Below are 23718 nucleotides of genomic sequence, written 5' to 3'. Positions count from 1 at the left end.
CCTCTTGGATTGTGACCCCCTGACCTTTCTGATTCTCGGTCCTTTCTAAGGATCAGCGGGTCTCTTGCCTTGGTGAGGAAAACCCAATTTCCTTGGCATTATTTGAAAATAAAAATGTGTAAACCATAATTTATGTTTAACTCTGAGCCTAGAAGAAATGTCTGGTGGATAGTGGACAGAGCCCAAGTTTCTCTGAGATGGAACCTAGGGCTTCACACATGCTGGGCAGGCGGTGTGTGTGTGTGTGTGTGTGTGTGTGTGTGTGTGTGTGTGTGTTACTGAATAAATTTAGAGGTCAGAGGTTAACTTGCAGGAATCAATTCTCTCCTGGGTGTTGGGTGGGGGAACATCAGACCTGGTGGCAAGGTCTTTACAAGTTGAGTCATATGGTTGGCCCACCCTTTTACTTTTTATTTGAGGTAGGGTCTCAGTAGCCCAGTCCAGTCTATCTTTGAACTCACTTTATAGCCCTGGCAGGCTTTGAGCTTGGGATTCTCCTGCCTCAGCCTTTTTGAGTAACTGGGGTTATAGGCCTAAACCATTAGACCTTGTTGAAGTCATACGTCTCAGCTCTTGTCATTTTGACAGATATACAGAAGTCTGGCACTGAAACCTCCATTTATAGGGGAGGAGGCTTGGTGTTCCTTGTGTAATGATTTTCAATGATAGCTCTAAGCATATTAATCTTTAGCGCCAAGTGGCACGTCTCTGGCTGTGTGTGCTTAGATATGCAGTAGGTTTCCATGGAAGGGAGCAGAACAGCACTCTAGGAATTTAGGAGAAATTCTTTAGATTCTCCTGATAAGTCATTTAGAATAAGAATCCAGACATCCCCGGAAGTCAACTGTATTTGAAAAGGCAAGTGCAATTTTTTTCCCATTGTTTCCTCGATGTGTTATGATGTTTTCCCAGACTCCGTGTCTTGAAAAGGCAGAGGGTAATTTGATATTTATGCTCAGAGGAAATCCTTCATATTTCTTAGAAATAAATTTGCTATGATTCCAGATCATGTATGGGAAGAGATTCCTCAGAGCTTCGCTCACAGTGCAAACAGTTTGCAGAGATGCCAATAGGACAGAGTAGGCAGGAACATGCTCTTTGCTTGCGTAGTGTGGGCTCTGAACACTCTCCTTGAGACCCTGACATGCTACAAACATGAGCAGACACGAGATTTAGAAGTCTTCATGAAACAGGCTTGACGTGAGTGTGTATGTTTCTCAGAACATCTGGCCACTGCAGCTGGATCGTTTTAAAACTGCAAATAGAGAAACGGTTCGCTTTCCCATGTCCTAGCCTCCTGTATCTAATCTCCAAACACAAATCCAAAATTAGTCCTAGCCAAGCAATCCCATTCTTGACTTCCTGCTTTAATTTCGGGTCTGATCCATCCGTGAAAGGAGACCATAATACCATGGGAGAAAGTATCTAGCAGGACCCTGAAGACATGGGGTCATGTCTTCATCCCTTCATTACTAACGCTGGCAAGGTATTTAATCTAGCTGAGCCCCGTTTTCCTGATTTCTAAAACAGGATTAACACCATCTGCTCTCCCGGGTCGTTCTGGGAACTGAATTTAAAGAGCTATTTTCACGATTATCATTCAATCTCACAGCCACGAGAGCCATCGTACACTGTAATCCTTGGTTACTCTTGTGTCCGCTCATGTTTGTACCGTGTCATGTTCTCAAGGGGAGCATTTAGTATCCACAAAGTATCCAAGCAAATAGCACATTCTTGGCTGCTCAGGCCGATTGGCAGCTCTGTAAACTAACTGTTTCCAATGGTTGGAGTCACCCTGGGCAGTGATACGGGCCGTGTTTGTATATAGCTTCTGTCACCCTCCACTTTGTATTGAGTTTCAAGAGATAACAAGGAATTCGAAGATAAGTTTACCTTACAAAGACGGCTTTGAGGAGTGGATGTTGTTACTTACTTCTGCATTCGTTAGGAGCCCCTGTTCTGCCATCCGCTGCCTCCCAGGGCCGGTCGTTGTATAATGGTGCACAGTGCTGGCAGTGGCTGCCCGCCGTGTTGTGCTTACACATGCACTTCCCATGGACCTACAGACAGCATTAAGTGAAAGCCGTGAGCAAGGGCAATAACGCTGAGGGAGAAGGAAATTCTCCCTTCAACTTCTTCATATCCATTTAGCTGTAAGACACTAATTCACCTTTTGGAAGAAGTCAGTTAGCATGGGGAAACATTTTTTTTTAGTCTGTCTTTTGATTAATTCAAAGGAAGAAACAATATTTTTTCCTGACTACAGAATATATGGCCCCAATGAGAAATTCTGCAGTGTTGGCTAAGTATTTAGGTTAATTTTAATATCCTTAATTAAAAACCTTCTTAGCACAAAGTAATGCATCATAAGCTACTGTATAAAATTAGAAACTTGTAATCTTTAAAAATTATTGCTATCAACATTTGACATATATATATATATATATATATATATATATCTTCCAATGCAATGAAAGACCTTTTCTGCATAATATATTAGGAATATGTAGTTAAGAGTATGTACCTTGCATGTGTAAGACCCTTAGGTTCGGGGTTGAGGATTTAGCTCAGTGGTAGAGCGCTTGCCTAGGAAGCGCAAGGCCCTGGGTTTGGTCCCCAGCTCCGAAAAAAAGAACCAAAAAAAAAAAGACCCTTAGGTTCGATCCTCAGTACCCTATCCAACAACAACATACAAATATCTATGTACCTTTAAAAATATTCTTGTGTATAACAGAGTCTCCTGTAGGATAGTTTATTTGTGTAATTCCCTACCTGACAGCGTAAACTGTTGATATATCCAGTGCTACCATGAATATCCCTGTAGCTAAGTATTTGTAGAACTCTTAATTTCTCTTAAATATATCTCCTAGAAGTACAATTAATCGAAGGGCAAAATATATTGCTCTGACTTTGAGTATACTTTGTCATAATTAGTGGGCTTTTCTTTTGACCCCACAACTGAATTCCTGAGGGTGATCTAAAACAGTATGTTTCACAGAGAATGCTTTAGCAAAATCCTTAAGGAATTTGGCTTTATTCCATTGATAATGTTAAAAAAAACTCTTTGGATCATCAAGTACCTCCTAGGAAGAATTATCATAGAGCCCAGTAACAAAATGCATCTCTGGAAACTGATACAGTGACCACAGATATGCAACTTTGTAAAGCGGCTGTGAGTGGGGTTTTACATATGAATCTGCAGGTTTTTCTTGAAAAACAGTATTTAAAAGTGATTCAGCATAAAGGTAACAAGTCATGCCAATCAGTCAGCGAACATTTATCGATGGCCTAGAGGGGACAATCACTATGCTACAGAGTTTGGTAGCCAAAACGTCACTTTTCTATTTATTTGTTTTTACTGATGTGTGTGTGTGTGTGTGTGTGTGTGTGTGTGTGTGTGTGTGTGTGTGTGTGTCTGCATGTCACGTGTGTTAGGTGCTTTCAGGATCCAGAAGGGGAAGTTGACTTCCTAGAGCTGAAGTTACAGGCTATTGTGAGCTTTCTGACCTGGGTGCTGGGAACTGGACTAGGGTCCTCTGGAAAAGCCAAAAAGCACTTTTAAGTGAAAAACCTTTTTTTCTAGCCACAGCATTTCTTTTCTTTAGGAAAGGATGAGGAGTTGTTTGTGGTTGGAGAGATGGCTCAGTCAAAACACCCATACACATTGAAAAAAAAAAAGTGGATCTCAGTTGTTGGAGAGATGGCACTGTGGTTAAGAGCACATCCCTGCTCTTCAAGAGGACCCAAGTTCAATTCCCAGCAACCATATCAGGGAGCTCACGGCTGCTGTAAGAAACTCCAGCTCCAGGGGAATCCAATACCTCTGGCCTTTGCAGGCACCCGCATTCGTGTGCATGCGTGTGTACCTACAGTCATCATTAAAAATAAAAATAATCTTGATTCAGGACAGGATATGGTACAATTGGAGCTTTACGTAGGAAAATGCAACAGCAAGCAAGACAATGCAAAAGGAGGAATAAGCTGGGATTCAAAGGTTTAGAATTGATCATAGGTTTGACAGTTGTGGAGGGCATTATGAAAGGACGGGCCTGATGGAATGAATTTCTAACAGGCTGAAAAGATGAGTCTTCCTAGGCTGAGGAAACAAAGGAAAAACACAATGTGGGGGACTCTGTGGGCACGTGTCGTCCTTGAGGCTGGGCCTGGAAGGCCACACAGGATTTTCATCATGGACGGAAGAGGGGACTTGCAAAGAGATAGGCAAAGGACAGTTAATAAATGAATCAGAGTACACACTGGAGAGCTGGGCTTGGTCTAGAATGAGCTTGACATTCATCAAACGTCAGCTCAGAAAGTCTGGGGTTCATCCTGCAGATGACGATGCAGACACATTAAAGAGGTTTAAGAAAGAGGTTTGAGAAGTGTATTAATTACGCTTTCTTCATGTTGAAGAGAACGCCTTTCTGCTTCCTTCCTCTTGTCTAATAATAAACTTTTCTTTCCCTTCCTCTTTTACGTTCTTCACCCCTGCTCCAGCTTATGTCTCTCGACATCCAGTGACATGACTCCTATTTAATTTTAAACAGTAATCGGGTGGGTTTTTTTTTTTTTTGTGCCTTGTTAGTATCTTCTCAAATTCTTGTAGCATCCATTTATCAAGGGTTATATGAAGGTGACATTGAATAGCATTGTTAGTTTTCTTTACAGGGACTCAACTATTGCCAAAAGTTCAGCTTCTCAAGCTTAATCTTGGAAGGTTCAAGATATATATATATATATATATATATATATATATATATATATATATATATATATGTATGTATGTATGTATGTATGTATATGTATGTATATGTATGTATATGTATGTATATGTATGTATATGTATGTATATGTATGTACATGTATGTATATGTATGTATATGTATGTATATATGTGTATATATATGTACATATGTATATATGTGTATATATGTGTATATGTGTATATGTGTATATATGTGTATATGTGTATATATATGTATATATATGTATATATGTATATATGTATATATGTATATATGTATATATGTATATATATGTATATATATTCATATTCCACCCAACTCATAGGTTATTCTGTCTCACTAATTCTAGGCCTCAGGAGATCACAGACATTGGGCGGGTAACCTCATCAGACATTCACGCTTATCACAGGGTAATATTGACAGTCTGTTTCATCTGGAGCATTCCTTTCTTCCCATCTGCCGAGAACTGAGACGATACCTCCCAGGGTCTGAAGATGCTAGGCCAGCAAATTTTTCTGCGCATAGCGAAATTCAAGGAGCTGTCATTTTGAGAATTACCAAAAATAGCTGTAAATCATTACCCAGACAGTTTGAGGCCAGAAATCCTTCCTCAGCGATACGGCTGCCGCCGTTCAAGCTTGAAAGATCACCCACTATTTGATGCTCGTGAAAAATGTGCTAGGAAAACCAGGTCTTCCTTGGAGGACATGCGGAAGAAAGGAAACTTTAGTAATAAGTTAAACATGACTCCTATTTGGTGCACGAGCACGAACTAGGTAAAAAGTAAGAAAATGGAGTTATGCAAGGAAGGTTGCATCTAACAGTGCCGTCTGTGGTCTAATTGGAAAAGAGGAATGAGTCCTGACCACAAACCACAACGTCTAACTACCCAGTATCTGAATATTGGATGGGGTTTCAGAAACTCCTCTGTTAGTGTTAAGAACACTTTTTCTCTTTCAGTGTCCAAGGGTTGGTTTGTTTATCTATCTATGTATCTATGTATCTATGTATCTATGTATCTATGTATCTATCTATGTATCTATGTATCTATGTATCTATGTATCTATGTATGTATGTATGTATGTATCTATCTATCTATCATCTATCTATCTATCTATCTATCTATCTATCTATCTATCTATCTATCTAGTTGTTGTTGTTTTCCTTTTCAAGACAGAGTTTCTCTGTGTAGCCCTGGATGGTCTGGAAATCACTCTAGCTAGTGATTTCTTACTCAGATATCCCCCTACCTCTGCTTAGCAAGAACCGGGATTGAAGATGTACACTCCTACTGGCTAGCTAACGTCTTTATAAATACATGCAAGTCTTTTTTACCGCTAATATTGACCTATTTTCTACTCCCTTTTAGCGTATTCCTTACAGGAAGGCACTTGTGCAAACTTAAAACAAGTCATTCAAGGATTTACCGGACCGGTATGCTCATTATGAGCTGTGCAGTTTTGCGGACAATAATTTTATATTAAAACTAGATAGATGGCCAGGTGGTGGCAGTGTGTACCTTTAATCCCACCCAGTACTTGGGAGGCAGAGGCAGAGGGATCTCTGTGAGTTGGAGGCCAGCCTGAACTATAGAGTGAGTTCTAGGACAGCCAAAGCTATACAAAGAAACCCTGTCTCAAAAAAACAAGAAAAAGAAAAAAAGAAACCCCCAAACCACCCCCACAAACAAAATGAAACAAAACAAAACAAAACAGATAGATGGAAGAAAAAGAAAATATCACCTCTACATAGTTGAAGCCACACACGTAATTTAGGTGAGGCCAAAAAATGAGGCATGATTGCCTTTTGGATCCATTGCCCTAGAACGCAGACCTAGGATAATAAGGTTTCTTTTTAATTGGCTCATTTTGGCATTCGAAAGTCATGTATCATGGGATTGAGGACATTGGTCTTGGTTTGAGGTGGGGGAATCTGGTCATAGACAGTACCAAGCACATGGGATTCAACAACCACTTATTTGTAAGTAGATTTCGAAATGTGGATTTTAAAAAAGGTTGATTTTGTTTTTAATTACGTATATACCTATGTGTCAATGCACGGGTGTGTGTACCTGTGAGTGCTGGTATCTGAGGACCCTAGAAGAGCGCACCACATCCCATGCAGCTGGGGTTGTGAACTAACTTTGGTTCCGAATGAGTTGGGAACCAAATATGGGTCGCCTGCTAGAGCAGTCTATGCTATTCGCCACAAAGCCACCTCTACAGCTCCAAGGTGTTATAGAATATTTAAATATTAGACGGAGGACTGTCTTCGATGACCTTTAAAAACTTTAGGGTCCTTAAAAAAATGTGAGCTATCAAGGCCTGCTTCTTTGTACTCTGAATGTGGTTCAACTGTAGGCAGGCAGACGCAAGCCGCAACCCTTTCTGAGCTATCAGAGGACGCTGCCTTCTCACCAATGTCAGAAACTCCTGGCATGAGACACAGAGCTTATCCCTTATTTCTTGCCCTGCATGGCACAGATAAAGAAATGAACCAACAGTAACAGTCCCTGAAGATGGAGCTCCAAGTACCTGTTGGCTGTGACTTACAGTAAGTCCTGGTCACTATGACTTCTCTGTCCTTGTTTTCTCTCTCTGCTTCCTTCCCTTGGCTTAGGGACAGCTGGATCCATTCTTAGACTCGGTATTGTTCCAAATATTTCTCCCCGGTAGCCATGCACTTCGTTATCTAGTGATGCTATTCCTCATGGGCTTCCACCACATCGAGAGGGCTAATGTTCCGAGGGACCCATGCTAGGTTCATGGGGAATGTCTGACAAAACTGGCTTCACACTACTTTCTGAGAACGAAGGAACGCGTAACCATTTTTGAGCCTTTCGTTCAGATTCGTACAGAGAACAATAGTGCAAGTCAGTGGGAAACGTGTTTTATAATTTCATATTAATAAACTCTTTAATTTCAAAAATAATTCTCTTGTCCATGATTTTATATATATATATAGATATAGATTTGTATGTATATATATATACATGTTTATATGTATGTATATACATGCTTGTAAATATAAATACATAAACATGCATGACTTTATCCTCCTTACTATTAAGGTTTGAATACGAATAGAGAATGAATATTGTTTCATATCATCATTAAAACTTTAAGAAAGATGCATGTAAAAAGAAAAGGTTCTGTGAGCCAAGAGGAATATGCCCTTAATGGTGGCTGCAGCAGTCTAATGGGCCTCTATTTAGCACTAACAAGTTACCTAGAGTGGGGAAAAGATGCTGCGTGACCTCTTAAAAGGCCAAATGGGAAGAAAAACTGATTAATTTCCTAATAGATAGTATATCCCTCCTAGAGAAAAGGATGAACTTCTAAAGGAACAGACTTCTTATGCATGGAAAGAGATAAATTCTAACAACAGGCTGGCCCGTTGAAACGTGGGGCAGAAGCATGAACAGCAATGCTTCACTATAACCTAGGGACAGAAACCACTGCAAGAAAACACGTCTTTCCACTAAAAAGCAAAACGCGCACTTTCCGGTTAGAGGTCTGCATGTTTTAATTTAACAGAGGTAAGAGTTCTGTGGCGAAGAGGGAAGGTTCATAATGAGTTTGGTGGCAAAAGGAGCTAGAAACATCCTGTCCTAAGGGACAGGAGAGGTTGAAGGCTATCCCAGTGCGTGGCTAGTAACACAGACAGGAAGGAGGCAAGGAAAACAAACAGCTGGGTGGTTTACTCTTTGGTCTGCACCGGAACACTAGCGAAAACAGCTTGTATCAGAAAGCATGGGGGTGTGCAGATAGGAAAGACGGAAAAAGAGATTACAAACCCAGGACAAAAGCTGGCTCATATTTAAGACTGGTCCCTCCATCTCTCCTGAATCCTGAAATGTGTCTCTTAGAGCTGCGTTCTTCCAGCCCTTGTGATAGGTCAGAGTCCAGAGCTCTTAACAAAAATACACCTTAAAGAGTCGTTGAACACTCCATCAGCCAAGATTATAGCTATCTGCTCTTAATCCTACAACTGCAGACGGAGTTGCTTGGAGGAGAAATGGACTTCCTGGAGGAATAGAAAGGAATGTCTTAAGCAGGGAGGAAAAGAGCCAAAGACAGACTTTGCCGACTTCACTAATTTGCCAAGACCAGTTCTTGACTGACATTTGGGAAAAAGTATGAATGGAGCCAATGCAAATTTCTGAAGGAAGTTGCTGAGTGTTTTGCGCTCCGTGTGAGAACCAAACGCTTATCTCTCTCCGTTAGATTATAAACTTGCAGGGAGGAGTGGCTTTGGTTTCTTTGAATTTCCAGTAACTAGGGTATGACAGGTTATCAGAAAATAGGCACCATCTTTTGCTTCAGTTGATATATGTTTAACAGAGCACGGTGGGCCGAGGCCACTTGTTTAAAACTGCTTAGAAGGCTGAGTTAGTTAGCTATGCTGGAGTGGGCGTGAGATCCCTACAGTTATTTGGGCACTCGGCATGGCCCAGGTACTTTCTGCAAAGGCTGTGCCGGTTCACACCCGAGTATCTCTGAGAGACACACTGCAGCATGGATCTGCTATGAGAGGATGCCAGGTACCAGCAACAGGAGTGATTGCACTACACAGCCTTTACAACACGCCATGCGTCCTACTAGGCACCGTATGAATATTAATTAACTTGGTTCACACAAAAACCTTATTTGGAGGCAAGAATAATAGGTATTGCCTAGCTTCAGAACCCATTAAACCAAGACCCAGAGAGCTGAAATAACTCGCCCAGTGTCACAGCTTCAAAAAGCGGTACAATGCCCTGAATTCTAGTAGTCTGACTGCGGAGTTCCCCACCTAACCCCTGAACAGTTCTGTTTGTAGAGTGCAGAACTGAGGGCTGCACTTTGCTCAAGCCTGTTCAGAGTGACCCCCTAAATGATGTTGGTGTGTCCCAAGCTAGTTTGTCCTCCAAGAGCATTCGGGAGCTCGTGAGATGGTTCAGAAGATGCTGCCTGCCCGCCGAGGCTACGACCTGAATCTTATCTCTGAAACCCACACGGTGGAATGAGAGAACGAGCTTCTGTAAGTCGTTCTCTGAGCACCACATTTTTGCTGTGGCATACATGTGCCTGTATTTAGGTATTCATGTGTGCACACATGTGTGCCACATGCACATGTACACACACAAAGAGAGAGAGAGAGAGAGAGAGAGAGAGAGAGAGAGAGAGAGAGAGAGAGAGAGAGAGAAAGAGAAAAGAGAACTTCAGGACTGAGCTGCCCTGGGTTTGTGTTGAAGCCAGGAAGTTGTACTTTTCCATACCTACTACATGCAAGTGTGGAGCAGGTAGGAGTGGAGAAGAGCTTCAGAAGCTCATTGGCTGCACACAACACCTTTCGTGCACGTAAAACACTGGCTCCACTCACCTTTCATCCCAGCACTGGGAAGGCAGAGGCAGGTGATCCTCTGTGAGTTCGAAGCCAGCCTGGTCAACAGAGCCAATTCTAGGACAGCCAAGACTACAAAGAAACCCTGTCTTGAGAAGTCAAACCAAAATACCGGGTCCTGCTAAGGGATCTCTAGGCTACTGAAAATGTTAAGAGGTTTCCAGAGACTCCATTCAGAGCAATGGTTAATATAGACGTTCATCACCGGCCACTATGCTGAGTGTGACTACTGCTGAGGGTCTGGCCCTCTATTAGTTACTTATGTCATCCCTGTCGGTTCAGGGAATATTGTAGAAGATGGGGCGGAACGAATGTGTGAGAGAGGGAGTTCAGGAAGGAGCACTGTAAAATGCTGTGTCCTGGACATGACATGGGAGTTATATCCACAGGCTTGCCCCAGCAGTGGCTTTTGCATAGGACCTGCATGAGACTGGACCAACATTTCAGAGTGGCTAGAGAAGGGGCATAAGGCCCCACCTGTCCCAAAGGAGCCCGCAGGCAGTTAAAGGTTGTAAGGGGGAAGGAAATCAGTGGCATAGCCACTGGACACTGCCCTCATTTGACTAAATGGCCCCCATCCATATTCATGCAACCGAGTTAATAGAAAGCAGTGACTTACAGAGAACAGTAAGTAAAACTCTAGCACTCAAGGCAGGCAGATCTCTGAGTTTGAGGTCAGCTTGGTGACGAAGTGAGTTCCAGGACAGCCAGGACTATGCAGAGAAACCCTTTCTCAAACAAACAAACAAACAAACACACACCCCCAAAAGACAAAAAAACAAATCCCACACTAAAAACCTCAAACAAACAAGAAAAACAAAACAAACAAACAAAAATACCCAAAAGGCACAAAGTTATTTAACTATCTGCTTATTCATGTACATGTGTGTGACTGTTTTACTTGCACGCATGTCCACATGCCACACACATACAGGGCATTGTAGCCAGAAGAATGTGTTAAGCTGCAGGATGGTTATGAGCCTCCTATTCGGGTGCTGGTGGAACCTGGGTCCTCTGGAAGAGCAGCCATTGCTCTTAACAGCTGAGTTATCTCTCTAGACTAAACATATTCAGTTTTTTAAAAGCCAAAATGAAAGGACTTTTAACCTTATTGTTTTAAAAATATAGCATTGGCTCAATACTATGGGATTTTTTTGTTTGTTCTGTTTTATTACTTTTTTTTTTTATAATAGAGCAGTTTAAGTATCAGACTCTTCTGTAACTGTCACAGAGAAAATAACTTTCTAGAAGAAAGCAAGTCTCTCCGCGGCCAGGGAGCAGGAATCCTTTTTATTTGTAGCTCTGAATTGCAAGTCCTGGAGAGCCTTCATTTGGGAAAACTCACTCCCTGAAGGATGTTTCTTTGCTTCATTCTCTATAGTTAGCCGGATTCCTTCTGCTGGAAAAGAATTGTGACGAATAACTCCTCTACAGGAGAAAGGAAACCCCATTGGCTAAGTATCCCATCTACTGAAGCCGGCTGGGTTGATTCTGGGTTTTATTTTTATCTGGTTGTTTCATCTCTGTACATTGTAGAAAAGCGGTGAGTCGAGTGTTTCTTACCCAAAGAAGCACACATCAGTGGCGTTAGGGAATGAGCTGTGTTGAAAGAATGCAAGTGACTTTTTCAACTTACTACGTAGCCCAGGCTTGACTCTATTTCAAAGCAAGCCTCCTCCCTCGGCCTGCCATCTGCTGAGATGATGGGTCTGAGCCACTGTGCCCAGCTCGCTTCAGCATTCTGTGTGTCTGGATTTGCCTAAATAGGGATAATTTTTAACTTTCATTTGAATTGTTGTAATGTCTTACTGGTTCTGACAAATTTCCATTTTATGTCTGTAAAGTAATTGTTTTGTGGCTCTAGGGTTTGAAGACAGGGTCTGGCCATTGCTAGATTCCAGTCTCAGGCTGTCTCTGTCTGTCTTTCTGTCTGTCTGCCTGTCTCTTACTCTGTCTCTATCTGCCTATCTCTTTCTTTCTTTTTTTTTTTTTTTTGGTTCTTTTTTTTTTCTGAGCTGGGGACCGAACCCAGGGCCTTGCGCTTCCTAGGCAAGCGCTCTGCCACTGAGCCAAATCCCCAACCCCCTATCTGCCTATCTCTTATTCCCCCCCCCTCTCTCTCTCCCTCTCCCTCTCCCTCTCCCTCCCTCTCCCTCTCCCTCTCCCTCTCTCTCTATCCACCTTCCTTCCTTCTTCCCTTTGTTTCCCCCAAGGGTCCTTGAAGCCAGAGACAGAGACGGTGGCTTGTACCCAGTCTCAGCTACTTTGGAGGCTGAGGCAGGAGGACTGAATGAATAAAACCATTCATGAACAGCCTGGGATATAGTGTGAGATTCTATCTCCGAAGAGGAAGATTAACAGAACAGTTCAGTGTGTTGTGTACAACCCGAAACCCCAGCAATCTGAGAGGTTGAGGTGGGGACCACAAGTTCCAGGTCAGACTGGCTGTGTAGAAAGTTCTGGGTCTGCCAGGGCTACATAGTATAGACCCAGTCTAAAAATAAATAACAAAAGGGGAAAAAAACCTTAAGAATTTGGTTCTAAAGATAGAATTTCAACATGTTTTATAAAGATAAATGAGTTTTCAATGTCTTATGTTTTATAAAAATAAGTCTGAGAGCTTCCTCATTTTAGTATTACCAGGCACTTGGTTTCCCCCCTCTTGCTATAAAAATGCAAACACTGCCGTTGAACTAAAACTGCAATGTCTAGAAGGCTCGTGAAGAGAGAACCTTTAGATAAGAGCACACACATTCCGATTTAGGAGGTACCCGCTCGTTACTTCTTTCATGGCAGAGAAGTGTTTATTGTTTGTTTTCGCTTCTAGTGGACTAAAAAAAAATATTTCTGAGTACTAAGTTAAAAATTATTCTGTCTCCAGGTAAGCTATTTGACTAAGTCATACAAGTGGATTGGGCACCTGTGTACACATGGTCTGGCTTTCGATCTGCATGCAGACAATGGCGACAGAGTATCTATCACCTGTTCAGCAGGACTTGTTTCAGTTTATCTGAAGCTTCCTTGCCTCTGGATACAAAGTTGACCCCATACCAGCGGTTCTTGTCCTTCTGATGCTGCGACCCTTTAATAGTCCTCATGCTATGGTGACCCTCAACCATACGATTATTTCCGTGGAGATTTCATAAGTGTGATTTTGCTACTGTGATGTAAATACTTTTGGAGATCGAGGTTTGCCAAAGCTGCCATGACTCACCCCACAGGTTGAGAACCACTGCTCTATACCCTCCCGGACACCTTCAATTTCTTCAACTGCGAATTTAGAACAAAAGATGATTTTTAAAGAGTGGATAGATATTGCGACATTTTTACTGCACTCTCCTACAGGGCTGTATAAGAAAGCCCCTCGGCAGACAGCTAACTGTACATGCCTTTCAAGCCAAACTCTTGCCTGGCCACCAAGCTCACTCAGTAACAGGGACAGATGCTAGTGGTGACTCTGCTCCTCTCTGTGTGCTTGCCTAGATCTGGTAGGTGTTTTTTTCATTTGACATCACATTTGCCTGTTTATATTTTTCACAGCAAATCTGTGACAGCTCATAAGACAGACTCCCCAAGGGCTCCCCAAAGGCCAAAAGTTCCATCTCAGAACAGCGATGCCATCAATGAGATAAAAAAAAAAGTCCTTCCTACAAATACTTAAAGTAGCTGTTTAAGATATAATCTCTTTGAGCAAAGAAAAGGAAGATCTCAATTTCAGTTCCTTAACACCCTTTTAACTTTCACAGTCTCAGGAAGGAATAGCTACAGTGGAATTAACAGCGCGCCTCGTCCTGTGTGCTGCCGAGTTTCCCTGGGTTAGGCAAGACTCTGGAGAGCGCGGGATCGCAAAAATGAATAGAACTCATTCTGTAAGCGATTTCTGTGTGAAGCGCGGTTTGACATGAGCTTGAAGGAAGGTTTTGTAGGATCTTGCTCAATGTCTTTTAGGATTAAGATGAGTTTTTATAATGAGTCGGGGGGCCCAGGTAAATTGTATGAGAACGTGGTGGGTTATCAAGGACTTTTCACTCAATGACACTTGTTCAATGTGTGTGTGTGGGGAGAGCTCCTTGCTATAGACGGCTTTGCATTCGTTCACGGCCCCCTCCCCCACTCCTTAATTCATTCTCGTTCGCATTGCCCACTGCTTTCCTTCTTTCTTGACAGCTCTGTCTGTCTGTCACTCAGTACTCTATACAGTGCGGAGGGCGTTACAAAAGTTGACTTGTTTAAAATAAATGAGCCTCGGATTTTAGCTCAAGAAGCTAGTTGCTAGGGCATGTTTTCTTCCATAGTTTCTGTTGTTGAATTACTTAATTCAGAAGCTTCTCTTCACACTAGAAAATGCCCTGTTTCTGAGTCTCCTAAAAGGCAATCTGCATTTTTAAGCACATGTATATGAAAGATTAAGGCAGAAGCAATTCGCTTATTGCATTGGCTTGGGGGCTCTGACAGAACCATAAAAAAAAAAAAAAAAAAAATCTGTGAGTATCTGAAGGTGACCAGAAAGTGCAGCCACAGGTTGCAAAAGCAGCAGTTTTCTTCCTTTAAAACAGCCAGTTTCAAGACCTAGACTAGCAAAGAAATACACTCAGTCTGCAAAATCCTTCCATGAACATCCACGTTTGCCTTTTGGATTTGAGGGTGACTTTCGTAACAGCTCTGATCTCTTTTCGGGGTGACATTCCCAATGAAGTTGCCATTCCCATCTTTTTAGGGTACGGCACAGTGGTTTGTCAGTTTGATGCAGATGTTGCACAAGCACTAACTCAAGTCTAGAGCTTTTCCTTGCTCTAGAAAAAAACATGATGAGGCAGGCACACCGCCATTTTCCTGAGTCTTGGCACTTGGCAACTGCCAACTGATGTTGCCTTTACGGATTTTCTTACTTTGAACATTTCCTATAGAAAGGAAAAAAACGATAACATAGCCTTTTGTGCCTGTCTTCTCGTGCTTAGTTTAATGTTTACAGGATCTAGCTTCGTTGAAACATATATCAGAACTTCATTCATTCCTTTTAATGGCTGGCTAATATTCCATTTCATGGATATGCTGTATTTTGTCTACGTGTTCGTCAGTCGATGGGCATTGGGGTCATAGCAACTCTTTTGCTACTACAAATAGTGCTGCCTTGAACATTCCTGTTCAGGATTTTATGGGAAGGTTTTATATTGTCAATCCATTTGAGTGTCTAGGGAAGAGTTGACTTTCCGGATCATACAATATTGCATCTTCAGCTGTCTGAGGGTATGTGGAACTGTTTTCCTCAGCATCTAGGAAATGTCATTTTGCATTTCCCCAGCACCGTGTGGTGTCCAGATCCCACCCCTGTGCCTGTTTAGTCTTTTGGTGTCAGCTGAGTAGTGGGTGGGAAGTGGTGTCTCATGGTTGTTTCCATTTGAGTTCACCTCAATGACGAAAGATACTGAGACTCTCTCCAGTGCATGCTGACCCTTTGCCTGGTTTACATGAATGTCTGTTCAGGTGTTTTGCCCTTCTAAGAACTAGACTGGTCTTCTGTTGTTGAACTGTGGGAATTCTTTACATATCATATGGATACTAGAGCCTCATAGAGAGATGACTTGAAAGGATTTTTTAGCTATTCTATATAGACCTTCTTTTTCACTTCCTTGATAGTTTTTGATTTTGATGAAGTCAAATATATTTATTTTTCTTTTGTCCTTTTGTTCCGATTTTTTTTTTTTGAGACAGGTTTTTTTCTATGTCACCTTGGCTGTCCCGGAACTTGCTATGTAGAGTAGGCTGGCCTTGAACTCATAAAGATCTATCTGCCTCAGCTTCCTGAGTGCTGGGATTAAAGGCGTACACCACCTTGCCTGGCTTGCTTACTTACTTAGTTATTGTTATTTGTGGTTTTGAGTGTCACATCGCACAAAGCATCACCCAATGCAAAGTCACAGTTAACCTGTGTTTCCTTCTAAGAACGTAAGATGTTAGCCCTGAGTTTGGACGTCCTGGTCCATTTGAGTTACCTTTTACAAATGCTACATAGTAGGGGTCCAAATATTTTTGTGACTACCTCACTATTATGTCCTTTGTTACTGAATATCATTTTGTTGTTGTTGTTATATTGTTTTATTTTGTTTTTGTTTTCTGAGACAGAGTCTCAGGCTCTCTGCAACTGGAACTCTGAGCATGGGCATGAGTTTCAGATCTACCAATCTGAGTGCCTTTTATCTCTGACTCTCTACTAACTGCCTGGGCTGGAGTTTCTAGCACAAAGTTAAACAGGCAATGAGAACAGCCGTACTCGTCTGATCCCCACAGTGGAGGGATAGCCCTGGTTTTCAACATTGTGTCCGCCATTCAATGGAGACAGTTTCACTGCGCTCAGGGTGGCCTCTCCATTCCTAGTCTACTGAGAGCTTCTCCTCGCTACTTATGATGTTGGATTTCTGTCAAATGCTCTCCCCATGCCTATTAAGAAGATCAGATAGATCTTGCCTTTTGTTTATGATTATAGCATATTACACTGGTTGATTTTCCAATGTTAAACTAACCCCGAGTTTCAGATTGTAGAGTCATTCTTGATCTGAGTTAGAATAAACCTGCATGAACAAGAATAAAACAGTATAACTTCTTTTTTCTAATAGGTGCAAATTTTTTTAATAGTGCAAAGCCTAGGCGAAAAACATTTAAAGATTTATCTTGATTAGAAACACAAACTTCTAAGGTATGAAACTGTTAAGGAATAGGAAAAAGAATTTAAAATGATCTAGTACAATAAATTTAAGTACAAAACCAGGATAGATGATGTATTTAAGATAATGTATGTCTTTATATTAATAAGTCATTCTGGGTTTTTTTTTTGTAAAGAAATTCTATGACTTCTGGGGCCAGAGAAATGATCTGAGGTTTCACAGTGCTTGCTGCTCTTTTTGGGGAGCTGTAACTAGGTCCCCAGCATGCACAGTGAGCGGCTAACAAAGGCCTGAAACTCAGGCTTGAGAGGGTTCAATGATCTCTTCTGGCCGCTGTGGAAAATCCCCTTCCACCATGTGCACACACACAATGTTATGGGGAAAAAAGGTAAATCAAGGCTGGAGTGGTGTGTTATAATTAAAATCCATTAGAGATGAAATAAAAACAAATCCTTCTTTGTTTTTTGAATAATCACATTAAAAAATGTTCCAAGAATTTCTATTCCAGCTCTACCCTGAGAAATAGTTTAAGACCAAGAATGGCACCAGATGGAAGGGTTTTCCCTGGGTAGATGGAAATGTCATGGTGATGATTATTTTGTTCAATTGATACATTCAAGCAACAGCAAAAGAGCAAGAGAGGAAAAAACAATGGGGGTATCCGAAATTAGCTACATAGTTTCCCTTTATATCTTTTGGAGCAATCTAGAAATTAGAAAGAAACACTGAAGATAACTTAGAATTCTCTGAAGAAGTGTGCCTCTGACCACTGTTAGTATCTGCATGGTTACATGGTTTTGAAATGAGAGGACTTACTCTCTTTGAGATGATCCTAAACTACATTTTGGTTTTTCTGTATTACTTTCATAATATATAATTGATTGACAATAATAAACAGTCTATATGAAACTCTAGTCCAACAGTTCCCAACCACCGTAATGCCGGGACCCTTTAGAACATTTCATGTTATGCTGACCCCCCAATCATAACAGTAATTTTGCTATTGCTATAAATCATAATGTTAAGTATCTGATATGCAGGATATCTGATATGTGACGCTCGGAAGGGTCCTGACCCACAGGTTGAGAACCATTGCTCTGGGGACATGGGATTCTCTTCTTACCATTATGGGCCACAAAGTAAATAAAAGAACCTTGCAATTAGTTACAAGGAATTCTTAATTCCCCCTCTCAATAATCATAGACAAAGTTTTTGTAACAAAATACATCTTCCTATTTATAAAGATGACATAAATGTTGGCCCTATTTGTTTCTTAAGAGGACTAAAAGGGGAATATATATACATGTATGTAGGGAGTTGGTCTGGTGTGGCTATGTATTCAAATGCTAAATGCTGGCCCCCAAGATCTGGTTGCCCCTCACCCCAAGGAGACCCTTGCTTCACAACCAAATATGCTATATAAACCTTGTCCCCCAAGTTACCCCTGATTGGTTAATAAAGATGCCTACACCCTGGGCTGGGCAGAAGAAAAGTGGGCAGAGCCCGGCTTGCCTTGGTGTCTCAAGCAGGACCCAGGAGGAGAGCAAGGAGGAAGGAGAAGGGAAGTCACCATGGGGGAGGTGGATGTTGAGCACATGGCCATGAGGGTTGGCCTGATGGAGTGGAACAGCCCAGGCAGAACATGGCAACTGATATCTCAGGGCTTACCATAGGGAAATAAAGAAAATAGTGTAGAGTTTTGATGTCTGCCCAGCTCTAATGAGTTTAAGCTTATTATAAATCTAAAGGTTTTTGTGTCTTTTATTTGGTAACTATATGATCTAAGAAACCTATAATAAGTAAAGACAACAAGGAGCTGTAGCAAACCCCAGAGTAATAACCACCACAACATAGGTTTGTATATATGAGATATTGAGATATATATATATATATATATATATATATATATATGACATCATCAAAGCTCACCATTATCATTAATATTAACATTACGCCCTTAGACTAAGCTACTACCTAAAGACTATACATGGACTGACCCTGGACTCTGACCTCATAGGTAGCAATGAATATCCTAGTAAGATCATCAGTGGAAGGGGAAGCCCTGGGTCCTGCTAAGACTGAACCTCCAGTGAACTAGATTGTTGGGGGGAGGGCGACAATGGGGGGAGGATGGGAAGGGGAACACCCATAAAGAAGGGGAGGGGGAGGGATTAGGGGGATGTTTGCCCGGAAACTGGGAAAGGGAATAACACTCGAAATGTATATAAGAAATACTCAAGTTAATAAAAAAAAGCAAACAAACAAAAAACATTATGCCCTTAAATGAATCTCTTAATTTTCAAATGCCATTGATTAATTCAGTCATATATTGATTCAGAATTATTGCTGTTATTTTTTTTTTATTTTTATTGTTGGGGTTTTTGTTTGTTTGTTTTTGTTTTTGTTTTTTGAGACAGGGTCTCACTAACCCTGGTTGCCCTGAAACTGTGTAGACCAGGCTGGCCTTGAACTCACAGAGATCCGTTTGTTCTGCCTCCTGAGTGCTGAGATTAAAGGCATGCACCACCACACTGCACTTCATCCAGAATTTTTTTTTTCTTTTTTCTTTTTTTTGGAGCTGGGGATTGAACCCAGGGCCTTGCGCTTGCTAGGCAAGCGCTCTACCACTGAGCTAAATCCCCAACCCCCAGAATTTTTTTTAACATACCATATACTAGAGAGTATGAATGGCCAAGCTTTTGCTGTGAAAGCGGATATTTTAGCTGGATATGGAAGCAATTAACTGCAGTGCAGTGAGGTGAATGTGTAGCGAGAACACTAATGGTAAGTAATGTTCCACTCCAAAGGGCTGTGGGCAGCTGGAAGAATTATTGGAATTTTGTGTAAAGGCTCTAATAACCCAATTATTTGACAAGGGGAGGGTAATTCTTAATTTTTGCACAATATCGGAAGTAGATGGATAGCTGGGCGGGATGTAGCTGTTCCCATGTCGGCACTCAGTGTGACCGAAGTAAAGTTCCCTTTTCATTGCAGGTGGGAATCAAATGCAATTACACCTGCGCCACAACCACAGGTGTTATCTCCTGCTCGATGGGAACATAATCACCATCATGGTCCCTTTAACTTCCATGTCCCTCTAAAACCTTCTTGGGCACATAATAAAACCCCTGCTCCTTGGACATTCTGAGCGCTCACAGCGAGCGTCATTCCATGCCTGGCAGTGATGCCTTTAGAGATGAGAATATTCCTCATGAACTTCATAACCATTAGCATCATATGTAAAGCATTTAATAGTGAAACAGATATAGTCGCTTTCTCCCATCCGAGTTCTAAATGTACCCGACCCTGCTTAACTCCAGGGATACCCACTGTTGGGCGTGTTCACCTGGTACAGCCACGTAGAGTCACTTTCTATTGCTAGCACGTGAGCTCTGCCAAAGATAGTAATTGATTTTGTTTTTGAGAGCACAGTTTCCAGGGAGGCGCAGTGGCTTATGCCTGCAGTCCTGGCTCTTTGGGGAGCTGGAGCAAGATCATGTTAGCCCAAAGTTCAAGGCTAGACCTTGTCCCTCCCCAAATCCTATAATCACAGATATTTTGTATCTAAAGAATTAGATGGAGAAGCTAAAAGGACATCAGGATGCTATATTGCTAAAGCCAGTATTATTTGCTTTAACATATATTACAGTCTATATTCTTACCCGTGCTTTATTTTATTGCATTATATATTTAGATTGACAAGGTTTAACTGCAGTCTCAATTACATTATAGGAGTATTGAATGTCAAAATTAATATTCTGTTCCTCTGTAATTTAAAACGGGTGTGTTGTCAGGAGGCTGAAGTTTGAGGTCAATTGTATAGTGAGTTCCAGGACAGCCTGGTGCAAAAGTGAAATTAAAAAAAAATGGCTTTGAATTTTCTCTACCTTCTACGGTTATAAGTGTGTGGGTATTACGTGAGCATATGTGTGCACATGTATGAGTGTGTACATGTATGTGAGTGCGTGTGGGCACATGTATGAATGTATGCTCATATATGTGTTTGTGTATATATGTATGTGTTCCTGTGCATGTGTTGTGTGTGTGTGCTCCCGTGTGTGAGAGTGTATGTGTGTACATGTGTGTGTGTGTATGTATGTATGTATAGTTATGTGCCTGGTCAATAAAAATTCTCTTTGCAAGGGGGAATGAGGACTTATACTGCAGTTTATCTTCCGGATGAAGTTATTAGAGTGGGGGGCCAGGCCTTGTAGGTCTGGGCACAATTCTGGGCTCTAAGCTATGTACAGTATGGATTGCAGAATGCCATGCTGGAAGAGTTCATGAGAAAACTTCCAAAGTGAGGTATGCTTTTAGGGGACACTTTAAAGAAAGGAAATGCCAGATTTGCCTTGTTCCGGCCCCACTTCCAGTAGTTTAAACTGTTAGAGACTCGTTTCATATCTCTACATCCCTGAGTTTGGACCCCAGTATACATGCTCCACTTTCTTCAAATCATGCTGGTGAAAAGGAGAAGGAGCCTTCTGGAGACCCCATCTACCTCATGTCACCTTTCGAGGCAGCAGTGATGATGTCAGCGGTCTAGCTTTCAGGCATTTTTATCCTCTTACCTTACTTTGCTGCGAAATAACTGAAGGTCTATAAATAAACACCTTAAGTATTCCATGAGGACTCTTGCAGGAAACCCCACAAGGAATTCTTTCATGAGTGCGGATCAGTGTTTAACGCCTCTGAGTTTGAAGACTTAGTAATCACTCATCACTTTGAGTGGCTGCTGGCTGTCAGAGGACTGCTGGTGAAGCTGTCTAAAACCCAAGGGTGTTGAAACAGAAAGGTTAAGACTCCCTCACCCTGTCAGGAGAAGGGGATGGAGGACGGGGAAGGACTGTGGGAGGGGGAGAAGAGGGGGTACCCATGGTGATGAGAGAGAGAGAGAGAGAGAGAGAGAGAGAGAGAGAGAGAGAGAGAGAGAGAAAGGTCTCACACTAACTGGGCAAAATGTGAAAGTTTTCTCTATCTTCAATGTTAGGAATACATCTCAATCATTCACACCAGTGACAGGATTACCTATTCTTCGTCCAGATATTTGGGTGACGAATGGAACAAGTGGGTGGCTGTTGCTTTTTGTCAGCAGCAAAATTGATTTAGGACCACAGAGGGAAGTAACAGCTATCAGAAAACCCTCTTCCTAATGAACCGAGGGAGCCATTACCCTAACCTCTAAAAGGCAGCCACACGTAAATTACTTACTTTGTAGATTATCCAAGGTTATTGCTTACACTCTTTCTCTGTGTCTTTTCAAATTTCTTTTTCTTTGGACTGTTTTGCTGGCGGATGAATGAGTGGGAGAGAAAGATCAATGCTAAGTTAGGGTTCCATGTTTAAATGTAGATAGCCTGGATGGGTTTCCTATCCCTATAAGAGTCCTTTCCATAAAACTCACTTTTAAATTGGCTCACGTGGTGGTGCGAACCTTTAGTCCCAGCGCTTGGGAGGCAAAGATCTCTGTGAGATTGAGGCCAGTCTGGGGTACATACTAAGGTCCAAGTCAGTCAGGAATAAAAAGTGAGACACTGTTCAGAAAACAAAACAAAACCAACAACAACAACAACAAAAAAAAAAACAAAAAGAAAAAAAAAACCTGTTGTTGTTAGCATGTAAGTGGAGACAGGGAACAAGTCTGAATGACTGCTCTGTGATTACGACTTCTGAAAGGAAAGCCCTCTTCTATGCTTGGGCCTTCCCCTTCAGAACAGAACATAAATCTACGTCGAGCATCACATGAAACGGGGTGTGGGAAGAGCGTCACAGAGCACCCTGCTCTGTTGTGTCCACACTTCCAACCTTGCTAGATTTATTTCGTGGTGCATTTGTCATAATCTATCTCTTGACCCCGTCTTCATCCCTCTCAGCCTTCCTCCCTTCTGTGCTCTGCTCTTAGTCAGTTAACGCAGGCTGGATGCTTGCTTGGCTTTCCCGGAATTAACAGTAAGATGACCAGCTTGGAGACTGGTGGGTGTGTTGGGTGTGGCTGCCCCTCACTAGCTTTTGGGAAATCAGTAAACATCTGCATGCTTCCGTTTCTCTTCTACGGAAGAAATGATGGGGGTGTGTGGGACAGCTGTTGTGAAGATTAAACTCAGTAGCTTGTCAGCACGATAGCCTTGCTGCACTACAGCGTCTAATAAGTGGTAGATATTAGTCTTTATAGTCCACAGTAGCTTGTTTTTTCTATGGTGAATCTCAAACCAAGTTACAGATGTTCACTTTCAAATGTGGATATGTATCTTACTGTTAAAAAAAAAGACTTAAAAATTCTCAACTCAGTCATCTCATTTAATAACATAGTTTTAAACTTTGTTCTTTTCCATAAGATCTTAAAGAGTAAAGTTTTCTGATATTATATATATACATATATATATATATGTATAGGTATATATATATGTGTGTGTGTGTCTGTGTGTGTGTGTCTGTGTCTGTGTATGTATACATATATAGCATAACATAGTATATACTTTTGTATGCTATACATTTACACCATTTACTTTTTATTCATTCTTTTCCTCTTAATTTTGTGTGCATGACTGTTTTGCCTACATGTATGCATGTAAACCACATGTATGCCTGGTGCCTGCAGAGACCAGATGAGGGTACTGGATCCCCTGGGACTAGAGTCATAGACTGTTGTAAGCAGCCATGTAGGTGCTGGGTAATGAACCCAGGTTTCTGCGTGACGGTCCGTGCTCTTAGCCACTAAGCCATCTCTCCACCTCCCTGATGATATTTTTGGCTTATTTATATAATACAGGAAATTTTTGAAGGAAGATGGAAACTAAGGACTTAAAACTATTCTGTATTTATGATATATGAGTTGGGCAGACAGATAACTGTACTTATATTCGATTGCAGGGGGGAAAAAAAGAGAGAGAGGCGTATCGAAATAAAAACACATGAATGATTCTCAA

At 41.6% G+C, this 23718-nt stretch overlaps 1 protein-coding gene across 1 annotated transcript in view; it reads right to left on the bottom strand.

Moving 5' to 3' along the window:
* Ntn4 (netrin 4) overlaps window positions 1-23718 on the bottom strand; it is a 113818-nt gene that overhangs the window by 35914 nt on the left and 54186 nt on the right. Inside the window, exon 4 of the mRNA NM_001106780.1 lies at window positions 1934-2060. Coding sequence (NP_001100250.1) covers window positions 1934-2060 — 127 coding nt within the window. The remainder of the gene's footprint in view (window positions 1-1933; window positions 2061-23718) is intronic.

Source organism: Rattus norvegicus, chromosome 7 (genome assembly GCF_021556685.1).
Source record: "Rattus norvegicus strain SHRSP/BbbUtx chromosome 7, alternate assembly SHRSP_T2T, whole genome shotgun sequence".
NCBI classification, from domain to species: domain Eukaryota; kingdom Metazoa; phylum Chordata; class Mammalia; order Rodentia; family Muridae; genus Rattus; species Rattus norvegicus.
Note: the sequence above shows the minus strand (reverse complement) of the source record. Positions and strands in the feature narration are given on the sequence as shown.